Consider the following 22,198-nt stretch of genomic DNA (forward strand, 5'->3'; position numbering starts at 1 on the left):
ACTGCAAAACTATGACCCTTTTGAAAAATGCATGGGTTTTGAGAAGCAAAAAATCGACCAGACTTGGCAAAAATTTGTTATTGAAAAAAACACCAAAAAAATATATTTAATTAAAAACATGAATCTCTGTTGTCAATTTTGACTAAAGTGAGAGAGCAAACATTATATTATGATGACGGTGGTGATAGTGATGATGATTATCTATCTATCTGTTATTCATCATCCATCTCTCTCTCTCTCTTGTCTCTCCTCTAACTTGAGTGGTGCAATATATGCTTAATGCTAAGACTAAGGCCTTATCCAAGGACAAAATGCAGGGGCGATGGTTTCGCAACCATTGTCATTCATCAACAACCACATTCAACTTTACTAAATACTCAAAGATTAGAAATATCACTCTGCCATCAACATAAAAAAATCATATTAGATAGTTTGATATATTTCTCATCCTTTCACTTTCATAAAAATTCTCTCTCTCTCTCTCTCTCACAACACACACACACACACACACACACACACACATTCGCTCACTCAGCCGCAAATCTCCCCTTTCATCTTTAAATGATCTTTAACTGATGTCATTAAATAAACCCGGACAAAAAAAACAAACCAAAACGTAATTTATTTTTCACTCACCGTTCTGTTAAGTGTTGATAAAACAAAAGACTGAAACCAGCACTCAATTTGCTATTGAAAAAGTTACATTAATAAATAGATAGGGAGAGACAAGTATTGCGACAAAAATTGAGTTGACTGATCAAGGAAAGAAATGTATTAGTGCTGCTTCATTTTACTTTTAACTCTTAAATTTTCTGGATGCCTGAGTAAATCCAAGAGATTGGGTACGCATATCTGTGTTAATCAAAATTCAAAGAGTCCAAAGTGGCAAAGAATGTTTTGTTCCAGCTTAAAACAAAGGAAAAAAACTGGTCTGAATTTAAACAACTGAAGCAGGAAGGAATTCGCGTCAATGTTGATAAACCTGTTGAATGTAGTGTGTGCCGTTGTGTACTTTGGGGAATGTGTTGTGCGTAGTCTAGTCTGAAAGTGTAAGCGTGTGTCGTATAATGGATCTGCTCGTGTGTGTTCAATGTTGTGCGGTGTGTTCCACGAAGAAACACTATCGTAATGTTGCCAATCGTTATAATAGTTGGTAAAAAACTATGAGAATGGAAAGAAAAAAAAATAAGATTGACCAATAAAAAAGGCAACATAACAATTAAGGAAATTGAACATTTTGGTCATGAATGCAAGATGAAAACAAATTATTGGAATAAAAATAAAAACTTCAAAAAACCATCCATACTTTTATTATGTATAATATACATATTTTAAAGGATTAGATACCCAAAAGCTATCATCAAATGCAAAAAAAAAATAATTAAGACTCTACTCGACTGAAAAAATTGAGGTCACCATGTTGAATTCCTGACTGGAAAAAAAAATGTCTTGTCGAGAGAAAAGTGCGAAACAGTGTTTAGTTTCATAAGACCATAGAAATAAACGAAAAAATTCCTTGCATAAGACGAATGATACGTACTACCCAAATAAACAATGGAACATCTTCATTACCTAACAATTTCCGGTTCGTGTTTATTATTGAAGTGAAGGCCGAAGGGAGCGTTTGTGGTTGCTGTCACTCTTATAATTTATTGGTACTGTTGTAACTTTTATAAAAAATCATTATTCACATGTGAGTACATGCGCATTATTGAGTAGCCGCGCTAGAAACGCTGTATTAAATTTATGATTTTAAAAAAGAACCCTGGTTATAATTTGTGGACAGAAGTTTCTATTAACAACAGAGCAAACATGACCAATCCCTAAAATTTTCCGTTTCGGTAGATACCTGCCTCAAACTCGGGGACCCAAATAATTTTGGGGGGTTGGGAGGGGGAAACGGGGACCCAAATAATTTTGGGGGTTTGGGAGGGGGGAAACTTAAAAAAAAAGTCTAGTAGGGGGTTTGGGAGGGGAACCAAAACAATGGTCATATTTAGGAAATTTTAAACTTTCACTCTATTCTATCACTAGAGAGCCTCGCCTTTCAAAGGCTTTGGCCGACCAACCTCCGCTGCACGTCCAACTCGCCTTGAGCATGCATTCACGTAAAATAAAAAGATTTTTTTAAAAAACCTACCTCTGTTTCAAAAACTAGCATCTTTCAACTTTCTAAGAAACATTTTGATTTTTCAGAACTTTAGTTCGTTAAAAAAATACCGGCCAATCTGACCCGTTGAGTCGAATGAAAACGAAATTTTGTTGTTTACACGGTTCAAAGGAAATGTCGTAAATAAGCTTTCATGGACTTCCTGTGTTGTTTTTACAGTGTCACGTGACCTTTTTGAGAAATTTGTCGTCTGCTACAAATAATTAGACCGGTAGGGGGTAGATATTTTCGTTGGCGAAGAGAAAAAGTGAGTATTATTTCTTGGACTTGTAGAGAGGCCTAGGGTCCACCAGCAGTCAAGTTGATTGAATAAAAGAAAAAAGGCCTTTTTTATCCGCCGCCACCACCACCGTGAGAGTGGAGGGGGGGGGGGGGGGGGTGCATGCCGACGAGAGGGAGACGTGTCGATTGGTGACCTTGGTGACGTAGACATCTCAAGGATGCTGGCAGTTGCAGTTGCAGGTGTTCTTAACCCCTTAACAGCGAAGCTAATTTTTTGCTTTTAGATAGTAGTTTGCTTTTATCTTTATTATTGTTAACGGGGAATACAGCGTTTCCACCAAGAGAGTAGTCAGACTATCGCAACTCGGACTTCAATTGTCTATAATAGTTTTGCCGTTACTTGTCTTTGATGATAGAAGATTTGGTGTTAGGTCAAAGATCGAATTTCGCCGCTAAAAGGTTGCATTGCTACTGGGTTTGCTCTTCCCCCCTACCCACCTTTTTTTTCTTCTTTTTTTTTCACCTTAGTATTGTTGATTGCTGCTATTTCCTTTTTTATGATTAGCAAGTGCCGTAGGAGTCTCACTGGATGCAGGAGTACTGCAATTAACCCTTTGCCAGTGACACTGATTTTTTTGTTTTTCAAATAATAGTCTTCATTTATATTATTTTTTTAACGCAGAAAAAACAAACGTTTCCACCATAAGAGCAGTAAGAATATTGATAAAAAGCGCTTTGAGCATGTTGGGTGGATATTGCTCTATATAAAAGCTCAAGTTTTTAAATTGTAATTTGTTTTTTGTCTTTTGATGAAAACGGTAAGATTTTATTTTTGGTCCAAGTAAGATTGATATTCGCCTTTAAAAGGTTAAGTTGTTTTGTTTTTTCAGTTTTTTTTTTGTTTTGTTTTTCAAATGCGGATACGCTGCTTCTTCCTTTTTTTTTTCCTCAACTGGCAAGCTATCGCCGTACTTACCCGCATGGCTTGCACACACAAAAGGATATATCTAAGTCACAAAACCTTACATCCAGGTCACAAAATCAGACAACTAGGCCACACATCAAGACATCTCTGTTTCGTTTGTTCCAAGATAGCAAAACAAACCAGACGTCTTGGAGTTCGAAAAAGCTTTCCATAAAATATTTGGTATTTGCAAGACCCCAGAAACCAATTCCCTATACAGCTCTTGTGCACGGTTACTTATGACCTTGATTTCTTTCGTACCCACCCCCAAAATCCCACTTATTGTGTGGTATAGGCAGAACATAGTAAAAAGCTGGACTGCCACATGCGTGACTAAATTGGCCAAAGAGAGAATCTATACTTTGGCATTAGACACCCATTACCTGATGTCTTGGTTTTTAATCCTAGCCTAGTGAGAGAGAGAGAAAACAAAACAATCATACATGTATCTGCAAACAACAGAACGTTTTCATTTTACATTGAGATGGGAAGGGGAAGGGATAACATTATGGCAAGAGAGAGAGAGAGAGAGAGAGGGTGAGAGAGAGAGAGAGAGAGAGAGAGAGAGAGAGAGAGAGATGGGCGGGGGGATGGGGGGATAGTAAGGGGGAATGGGTAAAGATGAAAGAAACAATGGGTTGCCTGATGACGTAGATCAAAGGATTGTTAAAGCGGTGTTCACGGAGCGTACTCCGTGAAATTTTAACCTTTTACAGTGACACTGATTTTTTTCTCCAGATTGCTTTTCAAGAATCCATCAGGTCTTTGGATTTACTCGCCTCTGTTAAGAGTTGTGATAATGTTCACGATATGGTAAACACATATAATAATTCATTGAAAACTGTGTTCGATGAGCTGTGTCCATCGGTCACGAAAGAAATTATTCTTCGACCAAACCCGAGTGGTATTGCAACGAGTTACAAACACTAAAACATCAACTCAGATCTGCCGAACGGATTTGGCGTCGATCCAAATTAGAAATTCATAATCAAATTTATTTAAGACTAAAACACAAACGGAACAAATTAATTCTATCATGTAAAAAAACATACATTCAAAATAAAATAACAAGTGCCAAACGAAACTCACGTGAACTGTTCGCCACCCTGAACAAACTGATGAAGGATCATCCTTCAAATAATTTCGAGGACCCTATTGCTACCGCAAATACTTTCTCTCTACATTTTAGAGATAAAATATCAGGTATTCGGAATAATTTGGACAAAGAAGAGACAATGAAAGCACAAATAAATGAAACTAATGCACTTCCAGCCGGAGCAGCATTCGACGAATTTGAACCCGCCACTGAAACAGAAGTACTGTCTGCGCTGAAACAATGCTCCAAAACAACCAGCCCAATAGATCCCATTCCTTCATGGCTTGTTCTTTCTTGTGCTAATATTTTGGTTCCCGTTCTTACTCATATTGTAAATGCTAGTTTGTTTATTGGTGAGGTATCTAATAATCTTAAACATGCTATTGTCACTCCCATATTAAAGAAATCTAGCCTTGACAAAGAAGACCCAAATAATTATCGACCAGTCTCAAATCTCACCCTCATGTCTAAACTAATTGAGAAAATTGTTGCTTTTAGGCTTAACACGTTTTTGAATGAACACAATTTGTTCTCTAAATTTCAGTCTGCTTATCGCCCCTTTCACAGCACTGAAACTGCTCTTATTAAAATCCATAATGATATCATAAATCATTTATGTCGGAAAAATGATGATGTTATTATCATACTACTCGACCTTAGTGCTGCTTTTGACACAATAGACCATACTCTTTTAATTGACAGACTTAAGACACTATACGGATTTGGGGGTACTGTCCTTGACTGGTTTTCTTCTTACCTCTCTGACAGAATTCAATCAGTGTCTGTAAATCGACATGACTTCTCTTCTCCTTGTCCCTATCTTTTGGTGTACCACAGGGTTCAGTTCTGGGACCCTCTTTATTCACCCTCTATATCAGACCATTAGGTGACATCATCTCAAAATATTTTATTAAGTACCATTTTTACGCAGACGACACCCAATTACTGTTTCCCATTAATATCGACAATCATCTCAATGTTATAACGGATATAGAAAATTGTATCTCTGAGATCAGTGACTGGATGTGTTGCAACAAACTCAGGTTAAATGAAAATAAAACAGAGGTGTTGCAAATTACAAGACGGGGCCTCGTGGACCTTTCCACGCTTAACCTGAATCTTTCTGATTGTGTAATTCCCATCACTAAAGAACCTGTGAGAAACTTAGGAGTTTTATTCGATACCAAATTAAACATGTCTGCCCATGTCACTAATATAACTAGATCCTGCAATCTTTACCTTAGATCTATTGGTGCTATTAGAAGGCTTCTTGATATTGATACTACTAAACTTCTTGTGGTCTCTTTGATTCTTACCCGCCTTGATTATTGCAATAGCTTGCTCTATGGTTGTGATAATAATGTCATTAATCGACTCCAAAAGATACAGAACAAAGCAGCTCGATTGGTAACGTTATCTAAAAAGCGCGAGCATATAACACCGATTTTGGAGGACCTACACTGGCTACCTGTAAAGTTTAGGATTGAATTTAAAATACTCACCCATGTTTTCAATTGCTTAAACAATTCCGCTCCTGTTTACCTTCAGGAACTTATCCACTTTTATGAACCCAGTCGAAATTTAAGATCTGCTAATTTAAATATCCTAAGGGAACCCCAAAATCGTTAGTTTTTCATGAGAAATCCTTTGACCACCATGCCCCCCGACTGTGGAACTCCATCAATATTGAAACTAAAAAAAGTGAAAATCCACTTATCTTTAGAAAACGGTTAAAAACTGAGCTTTTCTGTAGGGCATATAATTTGGACTCTTAGTATGTATTTTATTATAATATATTATGTTATCATCGAATTTGTGTGGTTTTAACATGCCAGTTCTATATTTGTATATCATACATGATGTGTTGATGTAAAGCGCCAGTGAGCAATTCCAAATTGGAACTAGGCGCTATATAAGTTCATTATATTATATTATTATATTATTATTATGCAGAATAAATCGTTTCCACCAAGAGAGCAGAAGTAAGAGTATATTTCGACTCGGGCTTCAATTAAACTATAAATCGCAAAGCTTGTCTTTTAATGATAACATTAAGACTAAGATCTGGAGTTTGGGGAGTGTAAGATGGAATCTCGCCATTAATGGTTAAAATTGTTTTGATTTTTTTAAAAATAACACACACACACATACACACACACACACACGAACGCGCGGTCACGACAGCGAGGACCATCTATTGCTTGTGTTGCAACGGTAAACCAGTTTACGTGTACGTAGATCCTGAGGCTAGATGCCCCGTTACCGTGTACGTAGGCACTCCCAAAAAAAAAAAAAAAGAGATACATACACACACACACACACACACACACACACACACACACACACACAGTCTCGCATCCGCTACGAACTAATTTTGCGCACCAATTTTTACTGCACTAATGCACCAAATTGCATACCTATCTAGGGACACTTTCTATGGTGAGGCTGAGGACCTAAAGCGGACCACAGACTTCATAGCAGATATCGGACTGCAGCCATAGATGTCCATCAGAGGAACGAAGAAGAAGAAGAAGAAGTAGGGACACTTTTTTCCGTATCTTTTTCTCAATAAACTTTTTAAAAAACCTTTGTTTTGCGCGGCAGGCACTTGTCACTAGGGGGCACCAACCATTGGACAGACGAAAAAAAAACACGATTTCGCGAGGAATGAATCATGAAAATATTTAGGATATAATTTCAAACACAACTTTTGAAATTCATCAAGGATTGTCTAGTACCGAATGTTTTTTGATAGAAAACAAATGTATCTTCAAATCTAAACTGCTTTTGACGGTAAGCGGTAAGTTTTTATTTATTTTTCTGTCCAAACGAATGATTTGTCCTGGTTATAGATGCTAAGTATTGGTAACACCGGCTCAGCTCTCTATCTCTAGATATAGAGAGGTGAGCCGGTGTTACCAATATTTAGCTTCTATACCAAGACAAATCATTCGTTTGGACAGAAAAATAAATAAAAAACTTACCGCTTACCGTCAAAAGCAGTTTAGATTTGAAGATACATTTGTTTTCTATCAAAAAACATTCGGTACTGGACAATCCTTGATGAATTTCAAAAGTTGTGTTTGAAATTATATCCTAAATATTTTCATGATTCATTCCTCGCTAAATCGTGTGTGTTTTTCATCTGTCCAATGGTTGGTGCCTGCCGCCTGCCGCGCAAAACAAAGGTTTTTTAAAAAGTTTATTGAGAAAAAGATACGGAAAAAAGTGTCCCTAGATAGGTATGCAATTTGGTGCATAAGTGCAGTAAAAATTGGTGCGCAAAATTAGTTCGTAGAGGATGCGAGACTAGTGACTATGCGAGACTGTGTGTGTGAGTATGTGTGTGTGTGTGTCTCTTTCTTTTTTTTTTTTTTTTTTGGGAGTGCCTACGTACACGGAAACGGGGCATCTAGCCTCAGGATCTATGTACACGTAAACCGGTTTACCGTTGCAACATTCTGTCAGTGATGGTCCTCGCTGTCGTGACCGCGCGCGTGTGTGTGTGTGTGTGTGTGTGTGTGTGTGTGTGTTTTAATCAAAACAATTTTAACCATTAATGGCGAGATCCCATCTTACACTCCCCAAACTCCAGATCTTAGTCTTAATGTTATCATTAAAAGACAAGCTTTGGGATTTATAGTTTACTTGAAGCCCGAGTCTAAATATACTCTTACTACTGCTCTCTTGGTGAAACGATTTATTCCGCATAAGCAATCTGCAGAAAAAAATCAGTGTCACTGTAAAAGGTTAAAATTTCACGAAGTACGCTCCGTGAATACCGCTGTAACAATCCTTTGATCTACGTCATCAGGCAACCCGTTGTTTCTTTCATCTTTTCCCATTCCCCCTTACTATCCCCCCATCCCCCGCCCATCTCTCTCTCTCTCTCTCTCTCTCTCTCTCTCTCTCTCTCTCTCTCTCTCTCTCTCTCTCTTTTCTCTCTCTCTCTCTTTCTTTCTTATCATAGTGTTATCCCTTCCCATCTCAATGTAAAATGAAAACGTTCTGCTGTTTGCAGATACATGTATGATTGTTTTGTTTTTTTCTCTCTCACTCGGCTAGGATTAAAAACCAAGACATCAGGTAATTGGTGTCTAATGCCAAAGTATAGATTCTCTCTTTGGCCAATTTAGTCACGCACGTGAAAGCCCAGCTATTTATTATGTTCTGCCTATAACACACAATAAGTGGGATTTTGGGGGTGGGTACGAAAGAAATCAAGGTCATAAGTAACCGTGCACAAGAGCTGTATAGGGAATTGGTTTCTGGGGGTCTTGCAAATACCAAATATTTTATGGAAAGCTCTTTCGAACTCCAAGACGTCTGGTTTGTTTTGCTATCTTGGAACAAACGAAACAGAGATGTCTTGAGGTGTGACCTAGTTGTCTGGTTTTGTGACCTAGATGTATCCTTTTGTGTGTGCAAGCCATGCGGGTAAGTACAGCGATAGCTTGCCAGTTGAGGAAAAAAAAAAGAAGAAGCAGCGTATCCGCATTTGAAAAACAAAACAAAAAAAACCTGAAAAAACTAAACAACTTAACCTTTTAAAGGCGAATATCAATCTTACTTGGACCAAAAATAAAATCTTACCGTTTTCATCAAAAGACAAAAAACAAATTACAATTTAAAAACTTGAGCTTTTATATAGGGCAATATCCACCCAACGTGCTCAAAGCGCTTTTTATCAATATTCTTACTGCTCTTATGGTGGAAACGTTTTTTTTTTTCTGCGTTAAAAAATAATATAAATGACGACTATTATTTGAAAACAAAAAAATCAATGTCACTGGCAAAGGGTTAATTGCAGTACTCCTGCATCCTGTGAGACTCCTACGGCACTTGCTAATCATAAAAAAAGGAAATAGCAATCAACAATACTAAGTTGAAAAAAAAAGAAGAAAAAAGGATGGGGGGGGGGGGGGGGGGGGGGGGGGAGAGAGAGCAAACCCAGTAGCAATGCAACCTTTAGCGGCCAAATTCGATCTTTGACCTAACACCAAATCCTCTTTCATCAAAAGACAAGTAACGGCAAAACGATTATAGACAATTGAAGTCCGAGTTGCGATAGTCTGACTGCTCTCTTGGTGGAAAAGCTGTATTCTCCGTTAACAATAATAAAGATAAAAGCAAACTATTATCTGAAAGCAAAAAATTTGCTTCTCTGTTAAGGGGTTAAGAACATCTGCAAGCATCGTTGACATGCTCTACGTCACCAAGCGACACGTCTCCCTTTCGTCTTCATCATGCAACCCCCCCCCCCCCCCCCCCCCTCTCTCTCTCTCTCTCCACTCTCACGGTGGTGGTGGTTTCGGATAAAAAAGGCCTTTTTTTCTTTTATTCAATCAACTTGACTGCTGGTAGACCCTAGGCCTCTCTACAAGTCCAAGAAATAATACTCACTTTTTCTCTGCTCCAACGAAAATATCTACCCCCTACCGGTCTGATTATTTGTAGCAGACGACAAATTTCTCAAAACGGTCACGTGACACTGTAAAAACAACACAGGAAGTCCATGAAAGCTTATTTACGGCATTTCCTTTGAACCGTGTAAACAACAAAATTTCGTTTTCATTCGACTCAACGGGTCAGATTGGCCGGTATTTTTTTAACGAACTAAAGTTATGAAAAATCAAAATGTTTCTTAGAAAGTTGAAAGATGCTAGTTTTTGAAACAGAGGTAGGTTTTTAAGAAAAATCTTTATATTTTACGTGAATGCATGCTCAAGGCGAGTTGGACGTGCAGCGGAGGTTGGTAGGCCAAAGGCCCACCTCTCTAGATAGATAGAGTTTTAGTTTTATAAAAAAAATGCTACTATATATTAACAAATTGAATACATAAACGCCTGATGAAGGGTTCACTGTGAAAATACTAATCGAAAGTAATGCTACCTCGAGGAGCTTATGGAAAGCCTCCTGAAATAAAACGATGCCAAAACTCCGGTTTCACCGGAAAAAAATTCGGTCTGGTGCAAAAATATCCGGGCTACTGGCAAATTCCGGTGAGGTCAAATTCTTCTAAGGATACACCCCCCTCCAGCCACCACATCATCATCACAGCCACTACTACTACAAATGCCATCATCACTACCACTACTACAACCACCACAAACACATCATTATCACTACCACAGCTACAACCACCACCACCACCATATCATCACTACCACTATTACTATTACTCCTACAACCACCACCACATCATCATCACAATCACTACTACTACAACAACCACTATCACATCATCATAATTACTACCACCAGTACTACAATCACTTCCATTAGGTTTTAGAGCTTTACTTCATTTGAAATAAGGAAACTTTGGGATTGTATTTGTCATTGTGAGTGTTTATATATCATAATTTAGTTCTGATCAGGTTTCTATTTCAAACTATACAATAGGTAAACTCAATGCCAAATACCATCCCAATTCCCTTTTCTTGTGTGTGGAAATTCCTCTTTTGGCCTTGAAGTTCCTCTGATATCGAGTGATGTCTGAAATTCCTGTGAGACAAATTTAAAGTTGGTGTCTCTGCATGTTAAATTACTTGCCTGAACGAGAATTTTGATTTGCCAGTTTCTGGTATTTAATTAACCAATCTAAATTACACCCTATATGTGACCCTCCGTCTCGAAATGGTATTAATTCGGATTTTTCAATTTTGGGTTTTTGGTACCCAATCATAGCTTATTTTATGCTCTAAAATTTGATACCAAATTTATAAAATTCTGATAATTCATTGCCGAGATATGACCGTTTGAATTAGGGAGAGTGTAAAAACCAAGTTTTGAGAAAATCGACTTTGATGTGAGGCACCATTTTCACGCACAGTCAAATCAATTAGATAACTCCTTAGATACGGGCATTGGAAATTTGATGAGAATCATAAAATTTGCAGAGACGTCAATTTTTTCAATTTGACTCACAAGAATTTCAGGCCCCACTCAGAGGAATTTCAATGCCGAAAGAGGAATTTCTGCACACACAAAAAAAAAGGGAATTTGGATGGTATTTGGCATCGTGTTTAAATATTGTATAGATCTAAATAGATAACTGATAAGAACAATATTATGATATATAAACACATTGCCAAATACAGCCCCAAAGTTTCCTTATTTCAAATGAAGTAAAATAAAATATAAATTTATGAATGGATAGTTTTATCCAACAATATATAAATATATAAAAAGTCCCTAATGAGCAATGATATTTTACATAATAATCGTAATAATGATGTACATTTAGTATTGCGCTTTCTATGCAATTGCTTATCAAAGCGCTTATGTTACGATAATCAAATGTAATATTTTGCCAAATAAAAAAAAGAAACCCAAATGATTTAAAAGCCATTTCTTTAAAATGTGAACAAAAAGGGATGGTCAATTTTTATTAACAATGCTTATTCAGGATTAGTAGTAAAATTTGCTTTCGATCTGCCATTTCCATTTGACAGCATTACTCTGGTCATTGGCAATCTCAATAGCTCAGTAGAGTGCTAGTTTCACACACAAAGGGGACTGAGATCAATCATAGGTGCACTAAAATGTTTTTTCTTACTTCCATGTCCACCCAGCAGGGACTGGGTAGCTGGGTTTGTTAGATATGATGGAAAGTGCTCTGCGATAGACTAGCGTTCAGTCTAAAGGTTAGCAAACAATTGCAATTGTCTATTCATTTCATGCTGAAGAAACTGGGATTAACTCTGAAGGACTACTTTGGTCATTACTTCATAATAATACAATTAAAGGGAACGTTTTAGAAATTGTCCCCTCCTCATTAAAATAATTTTTTTTAATACTATGATGAGGTTATTTAAAGCTATGACACGATCTGGTTTTAATCACATTATCCCCAAAACCAAATGTGTGTCCAAAATCAGTGATGTCATTGGTTGAGATTTATGCACTCTTAGCAAGGGTTCTCATGATTTGCTATTACTTTGAGAAAATTAAGTCATGGAAATCTGTGATTTTCTTCTTTCTTTCTTTTTTTTTTTTTTATAAACCAGATTTACTGAATCAAGCGACTTTTCCTCTCAAACATGAATGTTGGAGTTGCCCATAGTGACAGTAACCCAACACATTCTTACTTCAACAGTAAAGGCATTTGGCTGACCTACCTGCTTCTGGTTTTTGGAGTTCATCTGCTTTTGTTATCAGTTCCATTTTTCTCTGTTGCTGTAGCATGGACCCTTACCAATGTTCTTCATGATGTGGTATGGAATAATACATTGATGATTATTAAAATACTAGATGATTAGAAAGCAGTTTTTAAAAAAACTGGTTATATCTATAGACTATAATTTTCTACAAATGAATTTCATTCCCTACTGCCATCAATATATGTGCTCCTCTATAAAGTGATAGAGAAAGAGAGATTTTTTTTTTTTTTTTTTTTTTTTTTGGTGTTCTACGGATTTATTTGTTTTGTTTGTGTGTGTTTTTTTTTTTATTGTTTTTTTTTTCAATTTTAATCACATTTATGATCCCGGGTGATTAATTATTTCTAGGTTGTCTCTGTCAGAAATTTATAAAACTATTCCTAACAGGCATCATGTCTCATCCTAGATATTAAGTGTTGCTGTTGATAGAGACCCCTTGTAAAGTGCTCTGAGCATTTTTAGTGGATATCGTACTATATACAAGTTCATTTTAAAGATTAAAAAAATGAAAAACAATAGATACATTTTTTATAAATTCCCCTGTTTTTTGGTTTCTTTCTTATTTTGCTTTTTTGGGGGTTTTTTTCACATTGAAAAGATATTCTTGTATTTTATATTACATATTTTTTGCTTTCAATTATCTAAATTTGCAAATTCAAAGTTCTTATTATTGTTATTCTCTGGTTTTACTTTTGTGTTTTGTTTTTGATTTTTCTTTTCTCTCATATTTACAAATTGATATACTTGTCACTAAGAGCATTACTTATAAAATATACAAGTATAGATTTCCAAGTTTTAATTTTATCTTTTGTTCCATATTAGAGATGTTCTGTTGAAGATGACACATCCTGTTTCAAATGCGTCTGTCTTGGGACAGAATCATGAATCTCAAAAATCATGAGAAAAATCTTGATTCATCTGCCAATAATGGAATCCCTGACGTTTTCGATTCCTGTGCACACTGATTAATCCACTGTGTCATCGGCTTGCCTGAATAAAATAAGATTAAACAAAAGAATACTATACAACAACAAACTTGACAAGATCTAATTACGTCGTGGAATTTCAAAACAAGTGCCTTGGGACCCTTTGACTATTTTTTAGAAAAATTGCCACAAAATTGACAATACATCGCTTGATAGAATCCAACATAAATATATGTATGTATAATTTAATTCATTTTGATGTTGATTTCAGTGCATGTTTGTGATGCTGCATGTTACAAAGGGTACACCATGGGAAACTTCTGATCAAGGATCCTCCAGATCTGAAACTCAATGGGAACAGATTGATTTTGGACAACAATTTACCTCCACCAAAAAGTTTCTGACTACAGTTCCAATTGTTTTGTGAGTATTTCATATCCAAGGAAGTTAAGCCATAGTTTCGCAAAATATCAAAATGATCAAATAATATTAACAATCAGTTCTCAGTTACTCAAATGGAAATGTGTATCATCTAGTCTGCAGTTATAAATTGCTTGAGACCACACGCTTTATTTGGTAAATTATGAACAATGTGCTCAACTGTAAAACATTTTCTATACCATTTGGCAATTTACAGTTTTTGTTCTTGTCAATTGGAGTTATCAGTTATATATTAACAAAAAATAAATTAAAGTCACTGGAAATTTTATATTTGTTTTACTTTTAAAAGTGAAGTTTGGAGGAATTGTGCTCTTCTCTCATAAAAAAAAAGGTTTTGTTAGCTTGTGTATAAAGTTATTCATTAGCCAATTTTCTTTTCTTTTAAATGCTTAATAATACTCAGTTCAGTTGAGTCCATAATATACATGGAAGAGGAAGAAATGTGAGTTAACTCACTCAACCCTAACACTGACTATTATATCCGTAGTTTACCGGGGTTACTTTTACCCCATGCCTATTTATTACATTTTTCTGAGACAAATTATAGGCGTAGTATCAAAGCTAATGTTTTTAGTTTTTATTTGTTAATGATGATTGAATAAAACTATCTAAGTACATGCTCATTTTTAATACATTTTTTCCAATCATGAAAAGTATAAAAAATCTCTAGGGTTGGGTGAGTTAAGGTTAGGGCTGATTAAGGTTACAAATGATGGTATTCTGCACCAGAGATTTGTGAATTTTGATTGGTCTGTGGTTTGATCTTGTTGTGGGAGATGTAACCCTGAAAATAGATCCAATTGGTCAGAAAGAAACAAGATGTTTCATTATGCTGATTGGTCCTTGTCTATGACACATATCTATGTCATCAGATTCAGATTTAGGTCATGTTAATTTGATTTTGTAGATATTTGTCTCTTTATAGAAGGAATGAAGTTGACACCCTAGAACCTTTGTTATTAAACTTTTTGTTATTATTTTTAGACAGCCTGTAAGTGATAAGTTCTCAGTAAATTATATCAATCAAATCACAATCAGACTATAGACGTTAAAGGTTACACACAGTTTTGTGTGTTGGTATGTTAATTTTGGCTCATGGTGTTGTGAGTATTTTACCTAAATGCATAGCATTTATAGACATAGGAATAATTTGAGTCATGTTTCTGTGATCTGAAACTTCTGTAATCAGAATATGTGAGATTGGAGTTGACTTTTTTCCCTCCGTTAGTTATACTCCATAATTCTGAATTTGACACTATATCCTACTGCATAATTGTTGAACAAGCAAGTATAGAAATAAGAGTTTATTAGATCCATTTTTTTTTTTACATTCTTTGATAGTCTTCAGCTCAATTGCTGTCATTACCTTTTACATTAATATTCTTAAAAATCTGTGGTATAGCAATGCTTTTTTTTTTTTTTCATTTTTCTGTGTTAAGGTTTTTTGATTTGCTCACAAATGTTGTGGTAGATAACAATGAGCGATGCATAGTTAAGTCCTTAGAGAATGCTCTTGACTCGCATTCTTTCACTGTATTCAGATGTAAAATGAGTACCTGGGCATTGATGGCATCATCTGTCCAAAAAAATAAAAATGTAATATCGCTTAAAAGGTGTCATGTCTCTTCCTACATATTATATATTGCTGTTGGCTATGGACCCCTTTTGAAGCGCTTTGAGCATGTTTAGTGGATATTGCTCTATATAAATGCTCACGTTTTTGGGGGTTTTTAAAAAGTTTTTCAGCACTGATTTATAAACATGTTTGATGGCCAGGATTTCTTTTCTTGCTTAGCTTAGCCCCTTGCTCTTTGTTTTGTATGTTGATTTTTATCAGTGTCTTAATCCTGTTATTTTTTATTCTTTTAGATTCTTCATGGCAAGCTTCTATTCCCGATATGACAAGTATCATTTTGTGATCAATGCTGCTGTACTGGCTTTGAATCTGCTTCCAAAATTGCCCCAGTTTCACAAAGTGCGTCTTTTTGGAATTAACAAGTATTAGTATAATCATTGGAAATTATAAATCAGATAATTCTTCTGTGCCACGATTGACATTTTATTTCAGATCTGTACAACTCGTGTCCAATCTGATTGTGTTAAAAACAAGGGGCATTCGTATTTTCATCAGTATTTGTATTTATTTTTTCTTTATTTTAAGCTTGTAAAGCAATGAGAACCTCATTCTGAATTTTATGAATATAAGAAAAGACAATGCTATTTTTTCAAACATGCATGGGTGCAAGATTTCCAGCTTTTTGAAATTGATTTAAATTTTCTTTCCGGCATCTAGATCACCCTGACATAATACTGTTTTTGAGACAGCAGGTCACATTTCAAAATAAATGTCAGGCTTTTTGGATTTGTTGGAAATGGATTTCAGGCGTTTTTGGCCCAACCTACTTGCATCCATGAACATGTTATTTTAATAGATTTGGTTGTTTTGATAAATTTGTTAAATGGAATATTATGAACAAACTTTTCAAATTGTTTTTTTTAAGAAGAAAAAAACAAAATAAAAACAACAGACAGTAAGTTTGGATTTCTATGGAAAGAAAAAGATATTTTAAGGTATTTTTTAAACTTTGGACAATAGGTTGCTCTCTTATGAATGACCGCATTTATACACCCTGATAGCCTGAATTTCAAAGGCTCTGGTCACGATTTTATTTACATTCAAAATATGTTTTGACTTGTCAAAATGCCTGTCCTTTTTTTTTTTTTTCCTTTTGAAATGAATATGAATTTTTCAAATTTAACATACAAATCTGTTTGTTTGAAAGAAAGTCAAATATACATTTCAAATTTAGTAAAGAGTGGTAGTGATTGTGTAGAAATGGTTACGGTTTAAGATACGATAAAGTCATATATGACATTTTTCTTGTAAACATCATTATTATTTTTATCCATCAGATTTCTTTTTCGTTGTGAATAATAATTCTTTGGAAACAAATTGAGGGAAAAGGTGGGATGGTCAGAAATGTTGAAAGGTATAATGTGAAATTTATTGAAATTTCCATAAGTGAATGAGTAATGAACAAAAATGAATATAACAGCTTAGAAAAAGAGTATTCTAACGCATTTTCGTTCATAGTACACATTTTGCTTAGGATTGTATGCATCATTAAATTTCTTAAACACTAAATCTATTTCTTGACCCGGATGTTCATATAAGTGGTATGCATTTGTTGGGTATTATATCCCTTTGTTGTGTCCAATTCATTAACACTGCTATGAGGATAACATGTGTAAACACAAGTTACTTAAAGCTTGATGGTTTCAATGTACAACATTCACAAAAGCACACAATATATATATATAATAATAAGCCACAACACTGAGATACAAGTCCCATGTCGAAAAATCTTTGTAATTATTTTTTGTCCACCAATCAAGAGACTGAATTTGATAGATAATGCATTCACTCAAAAGGGAGTTCAATATATCATTATCTGGCTGGGTCATATCAGATTTATGCATGGATTCTGGGAGTAGGTACAATTTATAGAGTAAGCTTATTCATGAATCTAAATATCAATTATAATCTTACTAGTATGGTCCAATTGCCCAGCATCAGATTTAGCGCTAATTGTTGTTTTTGCAGGATTTTAGGCTTTATTTTCAAAATCTTACTCATTTTGGCTCTCCATTGTACACATTTATATGGCCTAATAATACCAAACGCAGGACGTGCCAAATATTTCTCGGCCGTCTATCTAGATTTTAAGTGATATATTTATGGTTTTATTGTTTTCTTTATTGGCTGAAGAAGGATTTTGAGCCCAAAACGTTCCATGCATGGTATTTTATACATTTCTGGAGCTGTTATAGTCATTGTTGTTCATTATTTTTTACATAGCTTCTAGGAGTTTAGTATCACAATAATTGAATGAGCATTGATTGGTTTGATACCAACCAATGAATTCCAGAAAAGAAAACGTTAAGTTGCAAGGTCTCTGTATGAACTGGATTTTGATGCCATTCTGTCATTATATGTGCATAATGTGGACCCAGCTAAAAATTATTCACTAATGGTGGGGATGCTAGGAAAAAATACATTTGCACAAGAGTCTAGCACTCACCGATTGAGTTACAAGGCCCCCAATGTAATCCTTAAACTTCATTGCATTTTTTTTTGTAGTAAGATTTACAGAAATTAACCATACCTATAAAAGAAAAAGAAACTTTCTTTCAAGACAGTTATCTATTTGTCCAAAAGTTGTTTTTTTTTTTTTTTGTCAATCATTACATTTCGCACACAGATTTTACTGGAGCTTGGCTGTTTAAAGTTTGTCTACTTTTATTGCTACTGAAACAGTATCTCCCTGTGCTATATAGTATATAGGTAATCCCTTTAATGTGTCTTTTTCTTCTGAAATTATGATACGAGTTGGTCTTGCTTAAATAGACTTGCCTTGAATTCTTCGTTGAAATGGAGAATTAATTTTTGGATTGGTAATGAACATTTTTAAATCCCATTTGGCAGAAATCATGTGACAGTGTCTGGTGGTGGGGATGGAATTAACTCTCTTGAGTTCATATGGATGGAAAATCAAACAAATTTGTTTGATTTTCAATCATGGTGAACTTGAGGGAGTTAATTAACCCAAACTAGATAGATTGCTTGTGGGTTTACTTACACTTATTGTTAAGCTATTCCTGTTTTGATTTAAACATCAGCTCTATTTTTCAAGTCAAGTAAGTCAATATATCATGGAAGTTTTGAAGGCACTATAACAAGTAAAAATAAATATCATTTTACATTATTAAAAGTTTCCCTTCTTTAATCAGATAATGTATATGAAATCATATGATTTTTATTTCATATGATCAAAGTCAAAGGTTTTCTTTCATTATTTCAAGTTTTTTGGATTTTTTTTTTTGTTGGTTTGTTTTGTTTTTTTTTGTGTGTTTTTTTTTGTACTACGTGTGTTATGACCAGAAGAAAAAATGCGCACAGTTGACCATGATTTTTCATAGTTTTCATCATGCAAAACTAGAAAATGAGTCTGTGTGCTTTCAAGTCATACACTTATGATCGTATGTTGTATTCGATTTTTTCAATTTTGCTTTGAATTGTTGGATTTTTCATTTTTAAAAATAAATTTTCCATGTGTGGATGGTTTTATTGATTGCTTTGATACCACTACAGTGTAAGCCACTTAATAGGAACAGCCCCGTCATGCACAAATCGTTCCAATTGGCAGCCATTTAACCAATTCTGTTGACTGAACCTATCAGATTCACATAACAATAGTGATACAGAGCATCCTTTCATGCATTTGTCTAAGGTGTTGTTTTCCACTTTCACAAATTTAACATTACTTATGTGTAGTCAAGACAGCAGATAAATCAGAATGACAGTATTTCATGACTACTCATTTATATGGAACTACCAATACACCCCTATTCTGAAAACAGGCCAAATGAATATAAGGCATGAATCTTGTTCCATCATAATATACAGCAAATAAGGAAATTAAGTCACTGCTGCGTTGCGTCATTATCTGCGCTTTCAGTCATTATTTGTTGTTCCCTAAGATGGAAAATGATTGAAGAATAACAAAATATCATATTAAAGGGAATTGGTGGTGATAGACTCTATGCCATTATCAATTAATGTACTTAATGCACTTATTTTGTTCATTTGAAGACGCAAGATGATTTCGCTCTTGTTCATCTCAATAGGGATATTTGTATTTTGATTACTTGAAAGAACAAAAAGTAATTTTTAACATTTGCTGAGGATCTGAAATCATTCCAATTTACTGGCATGCATTCCAGTTGACCAGTAAAGATTATATAGAAAAAAAGATTCTTTCACAACTCCAATTAAGTGGCTGTTCCAAAAAAAGTGGCTTTCCAATTACTGGCTTCAATTGTAGTAGTAGTGATGTCAGGTGGCTAATTGCGGAACATAATTTTTTTGTATTGATGCAGTGCACCATGGCATTGCAAAATGACTATGAATATAAATTTACGTTTTACACCTATTGTTAATTGTTGGTAACAACACTAAGTTGATTATTGGCCCATTTGGTTGAGGAAGAATTATTTTCTGTCATTGTTCTGGAATGAGACTATCTGGTTTTGCTTTAGCATCACTTGGATCTTTCAAAGTGATGGGAGCAGTTGAATGCATGATGCTGTTGGAATCTACTTCATAGCTGATAAAATCGGGACTGTCCCCATTTGGCAATCTGATTAGAATTTAAAGAAAACAAATATTTGGTTGTTCATATGTATGGAAATGGTCCTTGCATGTTCGAGGATTATGCTTTTTTGATTAGTAAATTCAAACAAGGAACAGAAAAAGGATTAAGTCTAGATTATATCATGTAATTGCCCAAACACTTTGTTGTTTTGGGGTCATTACGATAGTGTGTTAGGTGTTCCGTTTTAGCTCTTTGAAAAGTTGGTCGCTATGCTACTTTTATTCTTTTTGAACTTGTCACCTTAGTCTCATTTTCGTTAGGGCATTCGTAATTGAAAATAAACTTTTTATCGGAAAACTTGACACCCCATCATCTTCCAGTTTTCTGGTACTGCAGTGAGCAAAAAGTAAGTTGTCATTGTAAAAGTCACAAAAATCATGAAAAACAAAATAAAGGTAAACAAATAAGACTTACAAAATTTTAAAAACGTCCCTGACATCACTGTTTTAGTTGTGATTGTGTCCCTCCTTATTTAAAGCAAAGTAATCAATCATATCTTTCAATGAATACCAATCGTGTTATTGATCAGGGTATTTATGTAGTTTATTTGAACAACCAACAATGTCCTCTATCCACGGTTTGGCTCTGTGAATCAAGGTCCTAATGCCATAATATAGCCATATCTTGACTGAACGGTCAGTGCTAGTTATTTCTATACTATTGGATTATTGGCTGCCAATTCATTCACACAATATGCAGCAAAGGAGTTGAGAGTATTTTGCAGTGTTTTTATAATATTGCTAAAGAGTGGGCCCATTTAATAATTTATGTTATGGTATTTCTTTTATCAAATGGGTAAGGGAGTTTCTCCTCTTTTCTAAAGTTATTTTGTCACAACAGTATGCTCACGGCATAAAACCTGTATTCAGTGTTATGATCATAAAGATAATGGTATATATGCTAATGCTTCATGTATCAAACAAGATTGAGTTTTAATGTTTATGGTTACTCTCATCTTTAACGGTTTTCCTGATTTGTTTATGTTCTATATTTCATTTCACATCATGGGTGTATTGATCAGTCAGTAAAATCATAACTTGAACATCAATTCTATTCAGAGATTTATAATTAATTCCTCCTTTCTTACTCTATCATATTTGGTTTTATTTATAAAATTTGAGTTTTTCTTTCATAACGATAATTTTTTTCACCAATATCACCTGTATATGGTGAAAGCAGTTGTATCTTACTCCAAAACTTTCAAGGTGAGATTTTTTTTTTTTCAGTTAAAGAGATGACATTGTTCACTGGTCAAAGGGTTTGTTTTTTTGTTTCTGCTGTTTGGTTTCCGATTTGTACAAATTGTAAATTCTCAAATGGTCAATTTAAAATATGATCGATTTATAATGATGAAATGTAAAGAGTAAAGAATGTGTAGAGTGATTGCACCCAGTGAATATTTATGAGAGATGGAGAATGTATTTGTCACTTGTATTTTGTCAATAAATCTATGAAATATGGTGAACTGGTCCTGATCTTATTGTGTTAAGTCATTCATAGTGATAGTGATAGATTAATTAATGTGACTATCCTGGGTGGAGTTCCTGACCTCCCATAGTGAGCAGAGAGGTACATGCTGTCTTCTATCCCCCTATATCTGTTTTCCAACATACTTTCTGTCTTTAAAAAAAAAAATGAAAATGAGCTTTTATATAGCGCAATATCCACTAAATGTGCTCAAAGCGCTTTACAAGGGGTCCCTGGTCAACAGCAACATTTAACATGTAGGACGGGACAAACGCCTGTTAGGCGATATTAAAATTTTTCGGACAAAGACAATGCTGTTAACGGCCAGGTACTCATTTTACACCTGAGTACATGAGAGAATGTGAGTAAAGAGCCTTTTCCAAGGACTCAACTATGCGCCGAGCGCGATGCTCGAACCCAGGACCTTCTGATCCGAAAGCGAGTGTCATACCACTTGACCACATAGCCGTCTTTGCCCTGGCTGGGAGGGAAAACAGTCAAATGTATAGTTAGTTTTGGGAGATGATATTTTTTT

At 35.0% G+C, this 22,198-nt stretch overlaps 2 protein-coding genes across 4 annotated transcripts in view; one reads left to right on the top strand and one right to left on the bottom strand.

The window, feature by feature from the left end:
- Nucleotides 1-1,085, bottom strand: part of LOC144965855 (uncharacterized) — a 25,046-nt gene extending 23,961 nt beyond the window's left edge. Inside the window, exon 1 of the mRNA XM_078901645.1 lies at nt 637-1,085. The gene's annotated coding sequence lies outside the window, so the exon portion shown is untranslated. The remainder of the gene's footprint in view (nt 1-636) is intronic.
- A 453-nt stretch (nt 1,086-1,538) lies between these two features.
- Nucleotides 1,539-21,666, top strand: LOC144965857 (ORM1-like protein 2). Of its 3 annotated transcripts, none has more exons than XM_078901649.1 (4): nt 1,539-1,655; nt 12,462-12,668; nt 13,812-13,963; nt 15,851-21,666. In XM_078901649.1, the coding sequence occupies exons 2-4, from the start codon at nt 12,495-12,497 to the stop codon at nt 15,984-15,986; spliced, it is 462 nt and encodes a 153-aa protein (XP_078757775.1). In that variant the 5' UTR covers nt 1,539-1,655; nt 12,462-12,494; the 3' UTR covers nt 15,987-21,666. The 3 variants fall into 3 exon arrangements, with proteins under 3 accessions (XP_078757775.1, XP_078757774.1, XP_078757777.1); XM_078901648.1 differs by having other exon boundaries at nt 1,578-1,693; XM_078901651.1 differs by lacking the exon at nt 1,539-1,655 and adding an exon at nt 9,792-10,132.
- The last annotated feature ends 532 nt before the right edge of the window (nt 21,667-22,198 follow it).

Source organism: Berghia stephanieae, chromosome 2 (genome assembly GCF_034508935.2).
Source record: "Berghia stephanieae isolate SIO BIC M18660-M18661 chromosome 2, UCSD_Bste_1.3, whole genome shotgun sequence".
Lineage (NCBI taxonomy): Eukaryota > Metazoa > Mollusca > Gastropoda > Nudibranchia > Aeolidiidae > Berghia > Berghia stephanieae.